At 44.6% G+C, this 21,668-nt stretch overlaps 1 protein-coding gene across 1 annotated transcript in view; it reads left to right on the top strand.

Moving 5' to 3' along the window:
• Positions 1-21,082, top strand: part of LOC126204450 (uncharacterized) — a 39,459-nt gene extending 18,377 nt beyond the window's left edge. The window contains exon 3 of the mRNA XM_049938837.1: positions 19,259-21,082. Within this exon, the coding sequence (XP_049794794.1) occupies positions 19,259-19,575 (317 nt within the window). The 3' untranslated portion in view covers positions 19,576-21,082. The remainder of the gene's footprint in view (positions 1-19,258) is intronic.
• The last annotated feature ends 586 nt before the right edge of the window (positions 21,083-21,668 follow it).

The raw sequence follows: 21,668 nt of genomic DNA, 5'->3' as shown, positions 1-21,668 counted from the left end.
GTGCTTTGGGGGGAGATTAAATCCTGTAACTTTTGGGATTCGGTTTTCAGTTAGGGAGGTGTTCTGTGGTGAATGTCCATTTGCAGTGCTCTTTTCACTTCTGGGTGACATCGGTCTGTGTTTTTGTTAATCGTTCCGAGGTAGGTTGCATGTCTTCAAGCGTGTAACTCATGGGTTCTGTAAATCACTAACTGGAACCATATTGTTACGGGAATCTGTCTTCTTCAGCTCTTCTTCTGCGATTCAGAGGAGCAATATTGGATAGAACAGGCAGCCAGTGAATGGGAATAAATATGACAGTCTAGGTAACAGTCCTCATTGTGGCGTGCATCTAAACATTACCTAGCGTATCTGCATTTGCTCCACAGTTGTTTCTGGCAATTTTGTTAAGTAGATTTACTTTTGAGTCAAGCCTCTTTGACAGGTTAGTGCAATGCTGCTTAAATGACAGTCTCTGATATTTAGAGAAGTTACCGGGTACTTGGACTCGATCAAATAGCATATGTAACTCCCTACGTGCCTATTATGGATATGGCACGTTGTGAGCTCTGTTTTACTGTGGCATGTCTGAAGCCACCATTTACAAAAATACTCTTTTAGTACGGTGAGGCTATAAGAGAGTACACTCTCACAATTCTTGACAGCTTTGTTCTGACGTATAAATGCCAGATCATTTGCAGACTCGATTTTCTTGTGGTTAGTAGTTAACATGTATGAGACATACAAATTAAGCAGAACTGGAGCCAGGGCTGATCCGTCAGGCCCAGATATAGCTCAGGACTTTCCATGTCCAAGCATCTATACAGCAACAGTAATGTGACGCGCACCGACGTCACAGATCAGAACGATTTCAAAAATAAAAGAGCCACGTTTATGTTTATGGGCTATGAACGGCGCTCTATGAAGCACAGTTGATCACGCCAGGAACACTCTGTCCGTGCTTCTGCGGCCGGACGTGAGACTGCAGGTGGAGGCGACATTTGTAGAGCCTGCGGACTTCAGCGGCCAGGAGAGAGAGGCGGGCCGTTGCAAGCGGCTGTTGCAAGCGGCAGTTTCCCTTTACGACCGGCCGGGCTGGCGGGCTCGTGCCGCGATACGAACCGCGGACTGCGAAAGCGGCGGCACAGTTTCCACACGCGCCGTGCGGCACCCAGCCGGTTCTGCGCCCGCCCTCCTCTCACACCCATCATCCGAAAACGTTCTGACGCAGTTGCGTCTTTGCTCTGCTAATCTGTAAAATGTGTGACGTAACACACGTTTCTGTCTAACCCGTTCATCGGACAAAGGGCGGAAAGAGTTTCTGCTTTCACGTCTCTCCCTGTGATTTCTATAAGCGCAGTGTTCATGGACTGAAATAACTCCTAGGTTCGTCATTGACAGTCCGCCTCCACAGGCGAATGCTCAGTACGACTGACTGACATATCGAGGGCACGGGTTCGATTCGCAGTACTGCCAGGATGACACAGCGGTCAGTCGCTACCGATGCATCTGCTGGTGCCTACAGATCGAGTTACGTTTACGTTCCTCACTGACAAAACTATTCGTAAGATAATAGGTATGTTTCGGTAGTATCTCTCTAACGCCCCCAAATGAGCCAAACAAACTGCGGAACACAGTCCCACGAAAATATTTTATCTCACTGAAACCACTCGTCGGATCTGAAAACAATCGACACTCGTACTGGATATTTATCAGCATCGCCCGTTTGTTACAGTTAATAAACATTCTTTTAATAGCGACCGTCTCCGTATCTGTCGCACTGCTATCCGGGGGATCCGTGTTCGATTCATTCTCGGTGCTGTCAGGGATTATTTTCTTGGTGACAGGACTGGTACGGGGTGCATTCAGACTCTTGAGGGCAACTGAGGAGCTACACAACTGATTAGTAGCGGCTCCAAAGTCAAGAAACCCTACAACGACGGGGAGAACGGTGTCTACCACAAGCCCCTCCAAACCACATCCCATGACACCATTGGGACAGGATAACATGGCAGTCAGCCTTACTTTTTAACAGCCGCTACCAATCACAATTTATTGGCTGATTACTTAAATTTTATTAATGCATAATAATTCCCCTTCCAGTCTCTTCATCACCATAAACACACCCTCGCTACTTTCTGTTTCAAAGCGCAGTTCTCGATCACATTTCAGAGCCCCCGCACACTGATCCTGCACACATCCATCACACCATCTTGTGCGCACACCCTGTCCATCACATTTTCCTACTCTTACAGTAATGGAGACCGACATACATGGACTTGCCAGGAGCAGCAGCTACATTTGCACCCTAGCCAACAACCACACTATTTCCATATCTGTTTTTCACAAAAATACCAAAAAATCATTTTCTACTGCATTTTCCGACCAGTATTTTAAACTGTATGCCAACGGCTTTGCCGCAGTAGAAACACCTGTTTTCGTCGGATCACTGGAGTTATACAGTTGGTTGATTTGGGGGAAGGGACCAAACAGTGAGGTCATCGGTCCCATCGGATTAGGGAAGGATGGGAAAGGAAGTCGGCCGTTCCTTTTGAAAGGAACCATCCCGACAATTGCCCGAAGCGATTTAGGTAAATCACGAAAAAGCTAAATCGGGATTGCCAGATGTGGGTTTGAACCGTCGTCCTGCCGAATGCGCGTCCACGCTAACCACTGCGCCACCTTGCTCGGTGGAGTTAAGCGCTGTCGGGCTGGGCTAGTGATGGGATGGGTGACCCTCTGGGTTTGCGGACCGCTGTTGGCAAGCGGGTTGCACTCAGCCTTTGTGAGTCCAATTGAGGTGCTACTTGATTGATAAATAGCGGCTTCGGTCACGGAAACTCACAACGGCCAGGGCAGCGTTGTTCAAGAGCTGTTCTGACAAAGTTTGTTTTTTAACTACAGGAACTATGTGTTTTTTAGCATAATTCGGTTGAATACGAGCAATATGGCTGCTGACAGCCTGTTGATTCTCACCCCCCCCCCGCCCCTCCCCCACGACACTGGATGACAAAATGACCAATCCAGAAACAAAACCCCTCCCCCATGACACTGGAGCATAAAATGACCAATAAAGAAACGAAACAAACGTGCAAAAGCACGGTGACGTTTCGGAAAGGGTACATTCGTGAACGCAGGGTTTGGCTTTAGCCTGTTGGGAACGGTAGATCGAAGTCAGCCAAAGCCGCCAGTCCCTGCTAAACAAAGCAGAGAACTGATAATCAGCGGATACCGGAATGGCAACCGCGGTGGGCCGTTACCTCGGTCTCCACGTCGCATTGTGTCGAGACTCAGCGATGCGCAGACGCAATATCGCTCAGGTGCACAGGTGACTAACCCTCCGACCTGTTGTTTGCACGCACGAAGCGTGCCCGCGATGTCAGCGCGCACCGAGGTCACAGTTCGGCTTACACGCTACTCTTCCGCACACTGCGTCACTAGCAACAACGCCGCCGAAGCTGGCGTCGGCCTTTGTTGCAGTTAGTATAGCGGGGAAGCCCCGCTAAGCATTTCTTCAGCCACTTGCTGCAAGTCTCAGGGTATTCCGTCCAAAATTAATTCAGATTTATATGCCTACTACTGCTCAAACTGTAACAAGGAAAAGCTTTCCGTATGGAGCAATTTGGGTCAGTATACGACTGAAAGTGTGTTCAACAATGAAATGATGGTCAACATACCTTCAGTTTTCAATTTTTTATTTATTCTTTCAATCGAACCTGCTTTGGTGTTGTGTAATCTTGATCACCGGATATTACTTGGTGAGTCGGGAAAGTTATTAACACTCTGGACTTGCCTTTGGGGGAAGTGCTGTTCAGACCACCATCTGGATACCCTGATTTACGTCCAGTGTTACTCCCTTGTAAGCGACAAAAGCCAGGAAGACTTTTTTCGTCACTTCTCTCTCCAGTATTTCTGCAAATGAGGTATGGTTCTGCTGCAGTTGCCTTGATGTTGATAGTATGTCAGACGTTAACCGAATTTCTTTTTGTTTCTCGCTTCAAAAATGGTATTTTTTGTTCTATTCTTACGAAAATTGCTCGTCAGCCATCTCCGCTTAACACGTTAGAGAACTACCGTTTTCAATCTTGTATTCGATTTTGACTAAGTGAGTATCTGTAATGTATGTTCGGATATCTTCGTAACAACGCGTGAATAATCGGAATCACAAAAGCGTTAGGTGGCATTAAATTTTAAGACTTTGAACTCGTATTAGAAAGCAATACCGTTGAAACCCCTCTCCTGCGACACGTATTTCCATGGTTTTCATCTATTACTTCAAGCAAATTCCGAAATTGTTGCTTCGATAAAGTTACGTAGACTTTCTCCCACATACGGCACTTGCCGATTTGCTGTTTCGCTAATAACTTCGACGTCGATGCGACGTTCTACTTCAGCCTTTCTTCTTTTCGCATTAACACTTTCTTCTAATTGATCACTTACGTTATGTTTCCTCTCAAGTCTGTATGTTTATAAAAGCCCATCCTTTACTGTGCATTATCAGTGGTTGGTAAAGTTATCTACGTTACACAAACCATATCCTGTTGCTTGCTCCCCAGATGAAACGAGCGTATTGTTTCGCACTGAGAACGCTACTTTTCATGCGTAGTGGCTATGGCTGAGAATATGGTGAAGTTCCACCCCCCTCCCCCCTCTCTCCGCTAGGATTACTCATAGGACAAGGTGAACGGCGATTCAACCACATCGTAAGCCACAGCCTCTGTTCACGAAACCATATCTTCGCGCAGCCATGCATTTGTTTTTTCAGTGTTGCCTTCACAGCGTCCTCACCTCTGCCTGCGGTCTGTAGTATTCGTTTCCAGTCTCCGATGAATCAGATGGCAGAGCCCAGCGATTCTATGCTACACACTGTCTTCCACATGGAGGTATAAGGAGGGGAGATGGCACTGTGGCCGTCTGCTGTACGTCTGTTTGAAGCCGGTGGGCCGCCATGTTTGATTGGTCAAAACAGTGACAGAGCTCTTGTTAGAATTGCGTGTTCTTCAGATTTAACGTTATGTCTGCGAAATAATTTCAGATGATGAGTGTTACAATGTTTACATGCATAACACAACGTCAGAATAGCTTTTTCAGGTGTTTTCGTTTTGTTTTTAATGCGTTTTTGCCCCAGCAATACAACTGATTTGGTCTCGTTAACTTAAGTGTTTCTTTTGTATACGAACTTCGAATGATGAAAAATAACAATGTACAAAGCTCTTTTCAAACTCAGATCACCTTTTACTGTATTTGTGTCGATGTAAACTGAAAGCAGAACCCGAAAGCTATGCTAGTTTACATACCGGATGATATTTCTTACTCGTTTACACACTTATACAAAATTTCATTTGTAAATACAAACATCGTTTGTGCTTTGTCAAGAAAAATAAGCATATGAACCCACAGAGCCCTACGAGCTTCATTGATCGGAAATCTGAAATGAAATAAGAAGAAAACAGTTTCACAAAACGTAAACAAGGCCGCACATCTCACGAATATAAACGACAATATTTTACGAACGGGGCCACTTACGCATGGAACGTGATTCCTTTTAACTTGGTAGCACTATTCCAACGGTTAGTACACCCGTAAACAACGCAAACCGGCATTTTAAAATGAAAAAACCTTCAGCAGCTCTAGACAGTAGCACAATCGGAAACGAGTCTTCTGACCAAACTGCAATGGCGGAGCTCGGTTTCTGTCGGCTTCAAGTTTGTGACGTCATGGCAACTCCCCTCCTTATACCTCCATGGTCTTCCACGTCAATGGTGTTCCTGTTTGCAAACTGACTTGTCGAATTATAAGCTAATTACGACACAGCTGGACACGATGCACACCGGATGAGATACAATGAGCCAGTCGCGGGCCCATTAGACAGTAAAACTCGCGCCGAATGGCTTCGTCGCAAACTAATTAGACGAGAAAGACACCTTGCGAGATGAAGTCGGCAACTGCATCGTTATCGTTGTCGTATAGCGCAGTTACAAATCACAAAATGACATACTAGCGAGCAAATATTCCACACTACATTACTTACACTCCTGCATTGCATAAGACCAGTATAAATTGTTGCAGCGAGGCATCATTAATTAATTAGTAGTACCACGTGATTTTCATTTAGAGCTACCTGTTGATATGTCTCAATTTCTTCCTCCTAGATGGCACAGTACGTGGCCATGTTGTAGAAACTAGTTCCGTTGTTCAACTCGAGCAGCATTACATGAGGTTGACGATGTTACTTCATATGCTTCCCTAATCGCTACGCTCTCCCATGGCTGCCAGAGGCCAATTTATCGCGGATGATAGAAGACTTCCGGGCAGCACATTACAGTGGCTGGAGAGGAAATGTCCTTAGTGCACAACTCCACACCTACACCGCTCATCGACAGAACATTATAAGCTGTACTTCATTTCTTCCTCACCTGCCGCACGATAGCAGTGGAATCCATACTTGAAACGGCAATGTTTTTTTTTTTTTTTTCGTTTTCTCGTGGTGTTTCTTCCTGTGGTAAGCGTACTCTCTGGTTGAGACAGAGCAGCAGATTAGCAACACGCCTTAACTGCTGCGAAACTGCAACTTTGTCCCAAAAGAGAGAACATTGGTCTATGCCATCTGCCTTTAAATCGCCTAGTCCGTATTCTCCTCGATATCGTACTGAAACATTACTTACTAGTTCGGTAAATGTATTACCGTTCAGTGTAAGAGCACGAGCAGACTGAAAGCTAAATGCTCATAAATTACGCCAGTCTGTGATTATTCGACGTCCTGTGTCATTCTCAATTTCTCCCTTATTAACGATGAGATTCTCTGCCGTTGCGGCAGGCCATATCACTAAGCCGTCGGAACACTTTTTCATGGAAAGGAGAGCCTGCAATTACGTATCTTAATTTACAGTTACCCTAACACTGTATGACACCGATTTCGTCACTTATCTTGAATAAGACTGGCAAGTACAGGGGTACAATTCAGTAGAAGTTCGAAAGCGATTACAAGGCATGGACATATAGGGAGCTAGCGTTTAAGTATAGATACTGTGATCATTGGTACCTTAGTATGTATCCACTTCAGTGCATTTGTGTGTCTAACAGTCTTCCCACAAAAATGTCACGTAATTTACAGCCTGATGTTTTCTGCACGGTCGTAAATGCAGCGCTAAGTGGACTACTCCTGTCAGTATACACTAACCGTATAGCGTCCACGTGTCCAAACTTCAACGTTTGACCTGCTGGCCAGTGAAAAACAAGCATTCGGAGGTCCTAACAAACCTAGGAACGTACTATTCCTAACAGCTACAATTATTAGTCTTAAAACGAAGTAAATACTGATGTAATGTTGTCTAGAACGCTGTCCTCAGTCACCAATAAAGATATCTCCACTTATACCTCTAACATATGTATATCAAATACACATATATTCTACACATATTCTGAGAGAAAAGCTAAGCGTGTCTCAAACACATGTATGGCACTTAGCTATTGACATGAAGTACATGTATTGTTTAAAATCATAAAAAAGTGCCATTGTGTACGTCAGAAATAATTTTTGTAAAGAAATGTACGAAATACGATTCGTCAATGTGTGATGCTGTTTAATTAAAAAAGATAGCAGACTGTTGAAAAATGGCGTTAGATAAATGCCATCGTAACGTTACCCATTGGAAGGTCTACGGCAACATAATCACATTTGTCGGTAGGAGATGATACACTGCGAAATGCGCAGTTAAATTTAGGCTGTGCTCTCAGATCCCAATCTAGCCATTGCCTCGGAAATCGCGCCATGTCTCTAATAACCGCCAAAATGACGTGACAACGAAAAACGTAACTATCTTTTGCTGTAGTAATATGAAGTACCACCTCAAACACCATCCCAGAAAGCGCTATATATTCCGAGTAAAATCGAATGTCATACATCACTTAGTAACGTCTCCCCGCATACCAAAGTTGTTGCATTTCTATATAAATGCATGTCCGGTCGAGCAAATGGTTCAAATGACTCTAAGCTCTATCGGGCTGCCGGCCGGGTTGGCCGAGCGGTTCTAGGCGCTACAGTCTGGAACCGCGCGACCCATACGGTAGCAGGTTCGAATCCTGCCTCGGGCATGGATGTGTGTTATGTCTTTAGGTTAGTTAAGTTTAAGTAGTTCTAAGTTCTAGGGGACTGATGACAGAAGTTAAGTCCCATAGTGCTCAGAGCCATTTGAACCATTTGAACTATGGGACTTAACTTCTGAGGTCATCAGTCTCCTAGACTTAGAACTACTTAAATCTAACTAACCAAAGGAAATCACACACATCCATGCCCGAGGCACGATTCGAACCTGCAACCTAGGAGCAGCGCGGTTCCGGACTGAAGAGCCAAGAACCGCTCGGCTACAGCGGCCGGCCCGGAAGAGCAGACACCAAGCATTCATATATAATTAACGCGTCTCGATGGGCTACGAATCCACACCCATCAGCGCAGCTGCACAATTCCGTTCGACCTCCAGCAGGAATCTAAAATTAGCGAGCATGGAGAGCATGGACGGGGATTGCGGATAAATGGTGGCGCAAGGAGGTCGCCCGAGGAGCCTGCCGAGATAGTCTGCGCATGCGCAGTAAACATTGTGTCCCGGTGGCGCAGTGGTTGACGCAACTACGCACATATTTTCGCTCGTCGCCACTGTTTCCGCTTGAAGTCGTGATACAGCTGATATTATAAGTTCATTCCCTTTGATTTCCTTTCTACCCTCTCCACCTTCAGTTTATATAATTTTTGCATTTCGTTACGAAACAATAATCCCAGCAAATCTCGTCTAGTTCATTGGCTCTCCGCCAGAAGCGCCAGGTACTGGTTCGTACATTATCCGGAAGAGACGCGACCTCAGCCCTTGCTGATCGTTACCAACATCCCTTCCATTCGGACTATAATACTGAAGGCAGTGTAGGAATCGAGCGCTGGGATGCAGCTCACGATCGCTTCGCCGCTTAGGACCCAGTTTGCCCACAAAGGAAACCAGTTAGGTGAGCGGGCCCGGCTGCGCACTGGAGCAAGCTCAGCGCCAACCAGACGGTGGGCGGCAGCGGCAGCGGCAGCCGCGCCCAAGGTCGCCGCTAACGGTGCTCGGGGCGTGGTCCAGATCCAGCTCTAGCAGCCACACCGCACGACGCCCTGTCCGCCCACACTGCCACCGCACCTCTTGTTTGTTGCTAGGAGGCGCCAGGCACTCGCCGACGAAAGCGAAAGGCCACCAGAGAAGGTCTAGCCAACAACGCTCCCAGTCGCTTCGCGCAGAATCCCTTCTCACTTTAGGAGTAGCTGTACGTTTCTCGGTTGCTCAGTGGTCCCAAACTGTACATAATTCACGAAACAAATGTTGGTAAGGTCTGGGGTTCGATACCACGTCAGCGCCAGAATTTTTAACTGCCAATCCTCAGTTCATCTACATTTATACTCCGCAAGCCACCCAACGGTGTGTGTCGGATGGCACCGCCATTACCCCCCATTTCCTGTTCCAGTCGCGTATGGTTCGCGGGAAGAACGACTGCTGGAAACCTCCGTGCGCGCTCGAATCTCTCCAATTTTACATTCGTGATCTCCTCGGGATGTATAAGTAGGGGGAAGCAATATATTCGATACCTCATCCAGAAACGCACCCTCTCGAAACCTGGACAGCAAGCTACACCGCAATGCAGAACGCCTCTCTTGCAGAGTCTGCCACTTGAGTTTGCTAAACATCTCCGTAACGCTATCACGCTTACCAAATAATCCTGTAACGAAACGCGCCGCTCTTCTCTGGATCTTTTCTATCTCCTCTGTCAACCCGACCTGGTACGGATCCCACACTGATGAGCAATACCCAAGTATAGGTCGAACGAGTGTTTTGTGAGCCACCTCCTTTGTTGATGGGCTACATTTTCTAAGGACTCTCCCAATGAATCTCAACCTGGCACCTGCCTTACCAACAATTAATTTTATATGATCATTCCACTTCAAATCGTTCCGTACGCATACTCCCAGATATTTTACAGAAGTAACTGCAACTAGTGTTTGTTCTGCTATCATATAATCATACAATAAAGATCCTTCTTTCTATGTATTCGGAATACATTAAATTTGTCTATGTTAAGGGTCAGTTGCCACTCCCTGCACCAAGTGCCTATCCGCTGCACATCTTCCTGCATTTTGCTGCAATTTTCTAATGCTGCAACTTCTCTGTATACTACAGCATCATCCGCGAAAAGCCGCATGGAACTTCCGACACTATCTACTAGATCATTTATACATATTGTGAAAAGCAATGGTTCTTTCGTCTCTGGCAGTATTTACTGTGAAAAATGTCGAATATGTGCTGCGGTTCCGGGTTCTATTCCCGGCCGGATCAGAGTTTTTCTCCGCTCAGAGACTGGATGTTGTCTTATTCTTATGTTCGTATTGTCATAATTGACATTCCACTGTTGAGATGGCTGTATACGCACGTCTCGAAAGGCAATTAAAAAAAACACACAATGGAATTGATTCTAAAGTGTGTGTAGGGGTACGACATCACGCTACAAGGCACTGAACAATATATCCATACCACGCCAGGAACTGCGTTCTAATGATCTGTACATCAGTAGAATCTACCCGCTGCTACTAAACAGGAACATATAACAGAAACATGAAACATACAGCCATGGTAGGTCAAGCTACGGTAGGTTTTATTTTATTGCACATAAAAGTGTATCGTGTTAGACTTACGGAAATACGGCACCAGATGACGGACCAAAAGTGTAGTGCCCATATAAACAATACAAACATTTAAAATACCAATTTTATTGGACCAGTTTCAGTCGTAAGCATGTAGGTAAATCTCGCTAACGAAGCTTATCATACAGAGCACAGAACTCCATGCGACTCTGCAGAAACCGTATACAAAGTCACAAATTCGTTGATGGATCTTTGTTTTTGTTTTTTGACTAGTGTAGCATTCACATGATCCTTAAAACCTGAAAATCTTCCAGTCTTTAGCGTGATTTATGCTGTGACGATAGAAAACTATACGCGCAACAGTGAACACAGTTCATAATTTTTCCACTTAAGATGACAATAGCTCTTTGTTTATTGGTTTCCAACTTTCAACTGATTTGACGCCATTCTCCGGCTCTTCATCGTGTACCGAACTTTTGATCAACTTCAGCCAACTTCTTCAATAATCTGTTTTAAACATTCTAGTCTCTGTCTGCCCGTACAGCTTTTCCGTTTCCAGTGCCACTTTAACTACTACCACAGCACAAAAAAACTGGACTATTCGTATGGATAAGCCGATCCACGTCGTAGCTTATAAAGCTACAGCTTTTTTTATATCTTGAACAGTGTTCTTATATTGTGTCCATAATCATCAAAATCGATCAGCTAAGCGACAATAGACTCCCAGTTTATGATGGAAGCGTTCTTGTACTCGGCTAAAAAATGCTGTGAACAAAGTTTGGAAAGAGGAAAGTGATGCAAAATGTATGTGCTTACCAAATGTGGTAATATTAGAGATGGTCGCCTTCAGAGTAGAATGCTTTAGAACCACATATGTCTGCTATAGTACGTTCCTCAAGTTAAGAAATTTCTGCGTGTCGGTTTCCGTAAGGCTGTGCGGAATCCTCACCTTTATTGTGCTCTGTAGGCACACAGAAGCACATTAGTACTAAACTGCCAGTTTACTGTAGCTTAACTGAGAAATCTTCATGAAATTTGTCACAGCGTGGGGTCGGAGTTCAACAACGAAAAACAGCCGTGGAGCAATATCCAATGCTCTCGATCTCGTTTCTTTTGTGTCACTGTAATATAAATGTTCCATTACCTTGTCCTTCCTACTCCACTAGCGCGTATAGTTTTCTATCGTCACAGCATAAATCACGCTAAAGACTGGAAGATTTTCAGGTTTTAAGGATCATGTGAATGCTACACTAGTCAAAAAACAAAAACAAAGATCCATCAACGAATTTGTGACTTTGTATACGGTTTCTGTAGAGTCGCATGGAGTTCTGTGCTTTGTATGATAAGCTTCGTTAGGATCGTACCCTAAATAACGTAAGGCGATTAATAATTTTATTTTCATGAACGGCGTTGTAAAAAAAACGGCCATTTGTACAACAAGAATCGACCAAGAAAGCTCTGACAGCTACACAAGTACAAGGCTGTATTTGGCGTAACTCAGGAGTCAGTTGCAGCTGGGAAAGTGTGCAGCATTCTGCGGGAGGTGTTCTAGAACTGACAGCGACGTGGCGCCTTAGCTCGCCGGCCATCTGGAGCAGTGAAACCCCAGACGAGAGGAACCCGTCAAGGACGACTATCGGCTGTGCAGCTACTGCTGGGCTTGCAGAGACGCCTCGGCGTATGGCGATTGGCCGCCGGTTCGCGGGAGGGGGAAACGTCTAACTTCTTGCGCTCCAAATGTCTTGTCAGCACTATCGAACTTTCATATCGATAGCCGTTGACGTTCGGCAAAGCTGCTGCTGAAAGTCACTGCTGTGTGTCGCAATTTTTTATCTTGCTGTACCAGCTACGATCGCTGCCCATCAGGAACAGATTAGTACTGTAAAACGACCCTATATCTCAAATTATAATTGTTCACCGACGTGGAAGTAAAGAAGGACTAGAAATTTTTGCAGACAAAACAAAGAGTGCTGATATAGGACGATAGAGACGACGTCAATATTAATCACGAAACTATCCCGTAGGAATACTAGCGGCTGATAAACTAAAAGGTACAATTTGCAACAACGAGGACATAAGAGTATAACCAGTGGAGATATAGGCAGTGGAATAATAGTAGAAAATGAAGAATACTTGGTTACATATTGATGTGTGAGATGTATACTGTGTTAGGCCATGAAGAAGTGACTCCACCGTGTTGGTCGTTATTTTTCTGCCGTCACTGTCAACCGCATCTCACAAAAAAAAAAAAAAAAAAAAAGCTGTCTGTATGAATACTGTCGTGGTGACAAACGTACACGAGTTATCGGCGCTATCGTGCAGAACTACCGACATAACTGTGCAGAACGTAACTGTGCAGCACAGAGGCTTCTGAGAATACCCAGAATATACACCCTTGTCCCTCTTTCTGTGACTAATCCGTCTCAGAAAAATAAGTAGTCTGTCGAAATGAAACTTCCTGAACGTCGCCCGTGAGAGGTAAACGATTCAGGTTGAAGCTTCAATCTGGGTGACTCTTATAATCTGCCACGAAATTATGTAACACCGTATATTCCGGTGCAGACGGAAAGATCTATTTGCTAAGCTGGAAAAGGACGGGAGCAGAAATATCTTGACCTTTTCAAGCAGACCATCTTGACAGCCTTCGGAAGTGACTGCAGGAAATTGCAGGAAATCTGAATCAGAATGCAAGTTCGGACTTTCGAACATCGCGTTCGGATGTAGAGTATGCCGCTGGGCCATCTCCTTGCATAATATGAATGGATGCATTGAAAGATGGACTCCGTATAGTGTCGTGATAGAGGCAAAGCAGTCACCCCCACCGCTAAACTCTAGCAATTTTATATTTTTCTGTTATTAATTCCGACAGCTTTCGAGACCAATTTGAGCGTAAAAAAATGTGGCAACAAACATGTTTGGTTAGCGTAGATGGCCCCAGCAGAAAAAAAGAGGGGTGTCCTTTGAGCTGTTTCAGCTGCAACACAGATGATAGGCAGTACTGGAACCAGTTGTTACAGAGATATGTAACGGTTTCGGTGTCTAGGAGGTTTCAGGGGTTGTTCAGATGTCATTTGCCAAACTGTAAAGGATTTCTGTCGCTTATCAGCATTAGCAGACATCCTTACCAACTGTGGATAATTTGTCTCTTGCTTAGTCGTTGAGGTAGACGTTTATGACCAAAGGGTTTAAAGTGTAATGGTACTTCATGCTGTTTATGATGTAGTAATGGAAAGAGAGAAGATGAAGTCAGATTCTGATGACCTCCTCGAGAAGCACCAAGTATCTTTTCAAGTTTAATGCTTCCGCGCCACGAATATTCTACTAATAACCAGAACATAATTTCACTCACTGGATAATGATCAGATGAGAGCTTTCCGATTAATCTAGGCAGTTCGTGTGCGAACTGGCAATTTGAGAACTGCAGACGCTATGATCTTCTTTCACCGGCCATGAAATTCTAGCTATGAAGAGACATTATACCAGTAGAAGCCGATCTAGCTACCTCGAACGTTAGCATAACTCCACTACTTACAAATCTCCCTTACGAAAGAGGGTTCATCATAAAAAAGACGTGAATGTAACAAGAGAAGGGTCAGATGTATCGGTATTATAATAAGGGAAAAGCGGTGTCGTCGTGCAGAATAGCGGGCCCCTTAGCCTCGGCGAGGGTGACATTTGTGCAGTGTTCGGTGGCCACGTATCAGACGTACCTCGCGCCGCTCGACCGCAGAAGCGGATTTTATCCTCTACCATATAAAAAGCGAAAGCGGATACCGCAGAGAAACCGCTCCCAGCGACACGGTCCCCGACTCCTGAAGGGCACCGACCAACCGTGTCATAAGCCGTGAGAATGCCGCTCCGCGGGCGACGAAAGGGAGCTCCGCGTTTGCTTCAGGAAAATTCGAGCATGTTGTTCCTTACAGTAGACACAAAGCAACGCCTTCAAGCGGAATTTTTAGTTTAACTATAACGCTAGTATAGTATTTTTCCCATTCACTGCACGTGGGCATCATACTATGTAAACTGTTATGTTCATTGTATACATTAAGTGTCAGGGCGAGAATATCATGGCTACTTTTTTTTATCGCTGTAACGACGTTATTGTTCTATTATCAGAATTCTTGCGGAGATGTCAATGAGACGCTATCACAGGTGTTCCAGCGTCGAGAGACATACGGCTGACGCTCACAGTGTTATATGAGTGACAGAGGACAGCTCCTCAGATTAAGTAGATCACGACAGTGGAACTGTGTACCAGCGTTTAATCGTTAGACGCCCGAGAGAAACTGTCGTGGCGCCTGTACAGTTTATTTATTTTTATTTGACGTTTTTCAGTCCCTCCTGATGAGAGCAGTGTGTATTGTTATACAACTTTGTTCTTTTCAGTCAAATAGCCCAGAGGCTGGGAGCGGGACAGAGGAATTTCCAATTAGAATTTTTGGGTAGGGATTTCCAGGTCCAGCATTCCCGTGATAACTAAGAGAAACTACCCGAAAACCTTTGTCGTAAACAGGAGATAGGAATTATTTTCACTTATTTCTGGCACAAAGGTGTTCATTGTCTCACACAAAAATTAATGTTTGTGTGTGTGTGCGTGTGTGTGTGTGTGTGTGTGTGTGTGTGTGTGAGAGAGAGAGAGAGAGAGAGAGAGAGAGAGAGAGCATATGTGGGACTTATTTCTACGAACTTGAACAGAAATGTACAGAAATGTAATTTGAGCGGATTTATCTTACAGTTCGATGTATCCTATTATTACTAGCTCATTCTCCATTAAACTAAAGGTAGAAATAATTTGATCTGATTAACCTAAAAATAATCTTTTCAATTTACTGATCAATGAATTTATGCGCTACAGAAAGTAGAGGTGTGTTACACTGACATACATTTTTCACGATACTTTAATTTTACACTCATATTTTTCCGTTTTAATCTGGTTTCTTGGGATAACAACATTTCAGACAAATACAGAGCACTTACAGCAACAAGAAAGCAAAAAAACTTGCACCCAGTATTCGGACTCAGATCTGATGGGGCGATACAAGCTAATAGAATTTTCCACAACTAACTTCGCTATACCGACATAACCATTTTTCTTGCTCTATTACAGAGTCGAGTAATGTAACACACAAGCGGCTAAAATCATTATACCAGAAGATCGACTAATATTCCTAAACCATTCTAAAATATATTTTATAACTATAGTCTTTGGGAAAATAGAGATCTCTGTTATGATTGGAATGTTTCACTAAACTCTTCGTGTCAAGTTGCTGGTGGTTTCTTCGGGTGTATGGTCATAGTCCATCAAACTTTATTGTTCCTGATGTTTCATCCAGAGGTGCGTTGAACATCTTCAGAAGTGCTTTTGGCATCACTGAGTCTTCACTATACGATCCCTGTCAACTCATTTAAAATGTATAAGGATGGATCTTAATTCTCTGTACTCAGTCAACTGCTCGTGGGAAGACTAGCCTTTTCCGAAGAGTGTTACGGCCAAATACCTTGTCCTCGCCGTATCCGTTACGTAACAGCATGGACAGCTGGTTTCGACCAAGGCCCCTAACGTAATCTTTTGTTCCCCGAAAGAGACAGATTCACACAGTTGTACGCGGTTTAGAACGTCTGGCAGCTTCTTACTATGTGAGAGATCTGATCGTACCTGTTCACATTCAATACGTCCAGCGTATTCGCAACTCGCAAACACCGGCTCGACAACATTCCAAACATGTCTCGCCCCCGGAGAGCGTGCAAGGGAAAGTGTAGCGGTAGCCGGCAGGTATATCGATTGCGACCCAGAAATTTCTTTTTCCTTTACTGGCCGAGGACCAGTCAGTGAAAGTGGAACGCCTAGCCCTCGGGATTGTATATCAAGCCTGTCTCTCTCCGTCTCTCTACTTCCCTTCTCTAGCAGACCTGCTTACACACACAAGCACGTATCCGTATGCATGTATTCTCACTCGCACATCGCTAGCGTCTAACTTTCATTCTCTGGTGCGCAACAACAGTTTGTCGTTGGCGATACGTATCAACCACTACACGTGAGGCGTGCGTCAGCAATCACCATCTCTCTTTTCCCAGTAGCGATAACACAAGTTGTCACTAAAGTTTCCGGGTAGCTGTCTGTCACGTATCAACCTTATCTTATGAGTCAGTACGTACTTTACCTCACGAATTTGTAGGCCAGGAACAGACCGTGCGGAAACTACTCAGCAAGGCAGAGCAACATCGTTCTTAAATGGCTCATGCCCAGTATTTTCGTTCATTCCTTCCACTTCCTTTATCAACAAACTGACAATTCCTTGATGCCACAGCATCTGTCCTATCAACCGATACCTTCTTTTAATAGTTAGTTGATTCACCTATTTAATATTCCGCATTCTTCTGCAGCATCACATTTTCAGAAACTTCTATTCTCTTCATGTCCGGAAAGATTATCATACGTGTTTCGTTTCCGTAAAAGGCTACTTTCCATAAAAATACGTCCAGAAAAGACTTCCTAACGCTCACATTTATATTCAATGTTAACAGATTTCTCTTAGAAAAAAGATTTTCTGACTATTGCGAGTCTACATTTCACATCCGCGCTACTTCGGCCATCGTCAATTATTTAACTGCCTGCTTTAAGCGTCTCACTTCCTAATCTAATTCCCGCAGTATCATCTGGTTTAATTGGATTACACTCCATTACCCTCGTTTCAGTTTCGTTGATATTCGCGTTATGACCTCTTTTCAAGAGGCTAACATCCGCTCAATTTCTCTTCCAACTCCATTGCCCTCGCTCAGAAAATTATATTGGCATCGGAAAACCGCAAAGTTTTTGTTTATTCTCCCTCAACTTTAATTCCCTTTCTAAATTTCTCATTGGTTCTCTTTACTGCGTGTCGTGTACAAACTGAATAACATCGGAACCCTTGCCTCACCCGCTTCTCAACTACCTCTTCCCTCTCATACCCATCGACTCTTTATAACTGTAGTTTGGTTTATGTACAAGTTGTAGATAACTTGCCGCTCGCTGCATTTTACACCTAATACCTTCAGAATTCAGTGTGTTCGAGTCAGCACTATCAAGATCTCTATCTAAATCTACAGAACCTATAAACGTAGTTCTGTCTCTCTTTCGCCGAAGGGACGGTACAGTCTCGCGTATTCCTACATTTCTGCAGAAATCCCCGAGCTAGGCGTCTTCTATTTTTTCCATTTTTGATGTGCAGATGACGGAGCCCCATTCTAGGGCCCCCCTGGAGATGTCCTGTAAGCCCCCACAGACCTTAACAACATATTACCTGTACTCTTCTCACTGTCATGGCGGGCACCACCCTCATGAGCCTGTGTGCCCAGACTGCCGAGCCGTAACCCACTATTGATGTTAGTATGCTATTGTGGTACAATTTTATCAGGTGAGGGGGATGGTGAAATCTTTTATGACCTATATAGCACTACGTCTTGAGGCCACGAGTAGCCTACCGGGACCATCCGACCGCCGTGTCATCCTCAGTGGAGGATGCGGATAGGAGGGCGTGGGGTCAGCACACCACTCTCTCGGTCGTTATGATGATATTCTTGACCGGAGCCGCTACTATTCGGTCGAGTAGCTCCCCAATTGGCATCACGAGGCTGAGTGCACCCCGAAAAATGGCAACAGCGCACGGCGGTTGGATGGTCACCCATCCGAGTGCCGGCCACGCCCAACAGCGCTTAACTTCGGTGATCTCACGGGATCTGGTGTATCCACTGCGGCAAGGCCGTTGCCCTTTATGACCTTTAGAGATGAGGTTATTAAGTAGTTGTAATGCTCTTTGGTTCACGGATTCAGTGTGCCTTCCGAAGTTCCACCTTTCATCGATGATAATTCCCAAGTAGCGTGTCTCCCGTCGGTATTTACGTTTTTTTTTTTTAATCTTTATTCAATCATTACAATTATACAAGTTAACCTACTACCTAAGTACATTAGTAGGTCATATTTCTAACTGTTAACAATTGACAATCTGCAGCGTTTAATTTCTAACACTACAGGTTAATGCTACAATGCCTTCACCACGGTATTTACGTTACTTCTATTTTGCCGGCCGGGTAGGCCGAGCGGTTCTAGGCGCTACAGTCTGGAACCGCGCGACCGCTACCGTCGCAGGTTCGAATCCTGCCTCGGGCATGGATGTGTGTAATGTCCTTAGGTTAGTTAGGTTTAAGTAGTTCTAAGTTCTAGGGGACTGATGACCTCAGAAGTTGAGTCCCATAGTGCTCGAGGCCATTTGAACCATTTGAACTTCTCTTTTCTCCAAAATCTAACTTCTAGAAAGTAGGCACTGAGTGTAATAAGAATTGAATGTATGTACCCACTGCTGACGAGACAAGGGTGCTGTTTCACATTTGAACACAAAAAGGAACAATTATTTGTGTAATAAAAAGCACTCCGTCGTCAGGCCACGAGTGGCCTACCGGGACCATCCGACCGCCGTGTCATCCTCAGTGGAGGATGCGGATAGGAGGGGCGTGGGGTCAGCATTTGTGTAATAGGTGTACTTGAAATCCCACAATACCTTAAAGCGTTCCTGAGCCGCATGTGAAACTGTGCGGTCCCGAGTCATTTCAAGTGCTGGACTTAACGTGTCGCTTCTATTGCAGACTTCCCCGGCATGTGCTTCGCGTCGACGCGCTGCGGCTTCGTGGAGCCCGGCCAAACGTGGGACCTGACCCCCTTCTGCGGCCGCTCCACGTGCACCCCGGGCGAGGGAGAGAACGCCGGCAGGCTGTTCGAGCTGGTCGAGGACTGCGGACCTCTGCCCAAGGCCAACCCCAAGTGCAAGCTGAGCGACAAGACCAACAAGACGGCGCCCTTCCCCGGCTGCTGCCCCATCATCGAGTGCGAGCCCGGCGTGAAGCTCGAGTACCCCGAGATCCCCACCGCCGCCCCCGCGGCCGACAAGGAGAAGAAGGCCTAAGCGGCGCCCGCGCCCGCCACACCGACAGTAGCACCCCCAGCCTCCGCGGCTCGCATCCCTCACCTTCGCCGTAAATCCTCGCGTCGCTGCCCGACGCGTCAGAAAACATCCTTCGCCTACTCTACGTGAATCTCGGATCGGCTTTCTTCGCCCTCAGTCGATTGACCTCGCGAGCAGAACCGACGTCTTGCTTCACCCGGACAGCACGCGTCGGGCAGCCAGCAATCTACGTGAAACACCGCTTCAGTTCTTTCCTACAAAAAAAAAAAAAAAAAAAAGACTGTCCTTTCTACTTCTGTCTTGCCTCACCTCTCTGTCCCTCCTATCCTGCCGCCTCGCGATTTTTCACCAAATGTGTGTCCGCTACTGTCTCGGAACCATCACAAAGCTTGCCTACTACTATCATATTTGGCCAAACTTAACAGATCGATACAACGCTAAAGTTATTCGAGCGTGAAAAATGTTAAAAAAACAAATATCCCTAAACTATGCAGTATGTCGTGTTTAACATCTCAGAAAGCACGCATTACGGTTATAAAGTAAATAGCGACGATCTATCACCGCTGTAAGTCACTCGACTCTAACCTACAACAACCGTAAATCGACAATACATCTGTAAAAATACCCTCTCTACCGTGACACGTTCTTACCTTAGCTCGCATAAATGTCTACGCTGTTGTAGCAAGTACGCCGTGTTGTCTTCACAGCTGTCCCACATATACGATATAATCCATTCATTCTAGATATTTATACAATAAATTTAATGCTTAGGTACACCTAGAGGCGCACCAAACAGTCAGTGCAGCTGAAATACGATCTTTAAAAGGTCATTTGTCGTGTATGTGTTGTGATTATTATTTCGTTTACGGCAGTGAAAATGATGTTTAGTCTTGTCTCGTTTAAGAGTAATCGTTCCTCAGTCATTTTCACTCACGCGTAGTACTTCGTAAAAAAGAAGACAGCGATAAAAGTCATTTACGACATCTAATATACCGAATGCTTACCCGGAAGGATTCGTTCGTTACGGTGTGTTACCGAATATCCGACCTTCCCCAAGCGCTGACAAAATGGAAACATATATATATACATATATATCTACGGAACAGCGCCATATCGATCACATCGTTAATTAAACTACACTGCTAAGTCATGCACAGTAAAAATATATTTTGTTTCAGGAAAGATCATCACTAGCGAACTACATCTCGCTTCCTGATCCATGTTAAAGGAATGCATTTACTTTGTGTTAACTATTACTGGTTGGAGTTTATAATTCTTCCCATAATAGTAGTATCAGAGACTAGAATTGTAATTATTAAACCAATTTACAAGGTAAATTTCAGCGTTATCTTTTAACTTGTTAAATGTATGTAAAACTTCTTACGTGTGAAGTCGAATGTGAAATTTCAGACTGAATTTTTTTTCTACAGTTCTTGTAAACATAGTCTCTTTGCTGCATGAGTGATGAATACAACTAAAAGTAATAAATTTCCTTACAAAACATGAATTCCATTGTTGTCTTACTCTTTGACTATCCTTTATCTCCAGTCATGACACGGAAATGTACTCCAAACTAGCGTGTGAAACAACGCTACAATGTTTATCTCAGGGTTCGTGACGTACCCACAGACCTTGCTTCCCATAAATATTCTTTCAACATCTTCTCGACCTGACACAGAGAAAACATGGATACCAGTCAAAAACATCTCCGCCAAGAGCACATAAAAAAAACGTTCATCCCATTATCCACTTAGTGGATGTTTACATGTTAGTAGAATTCTGTTTCGCACCTTTCATAGGTTTCTTACAGCCTCCACCAACGTATGCTAATATGGTGTCGAAACAAAAATCAAGTAAAAGAAGAAACAAAAGACGATCGAAGATAACTTAATAATAGCTGATCAGTTGCTCATTAGGAATTCTCATCAGATTCAAACATTTGGCAATATATTACTTATAGTGTCCAGACTGACAAAATACTTCTTGTTACTCAGAAGTACCCTACAACAACGCTTTCGACGGAATAAATCAAGATCCTGTGCCTTCTGGACTCGAAGGGATGTAAGAAGTGAAATTTTTTTGTTACTGGTCAA

The sequence above is a fragment of the Schistocerca nitens genome, chromosome 9 (assembly GCF_023898315.1).
Source record: "Schistocerca nitens isolate TAMUIC-IGC-003100 chromosome 9, iqSchNite1.1, whole genome shotgun sequence".
NCBI classification, from domain to species: Eukaryota; Metazoa; Arthropoda; class Insecta; order Orthoptera; family Acrididae; genus Schistocerca; species Schistocerca nitens.
The sequence above is the reverse complement of the archived record's forward strand: the minus strand, read 5'-3'. Positions and strand labels throughout refer to the sequence as shown.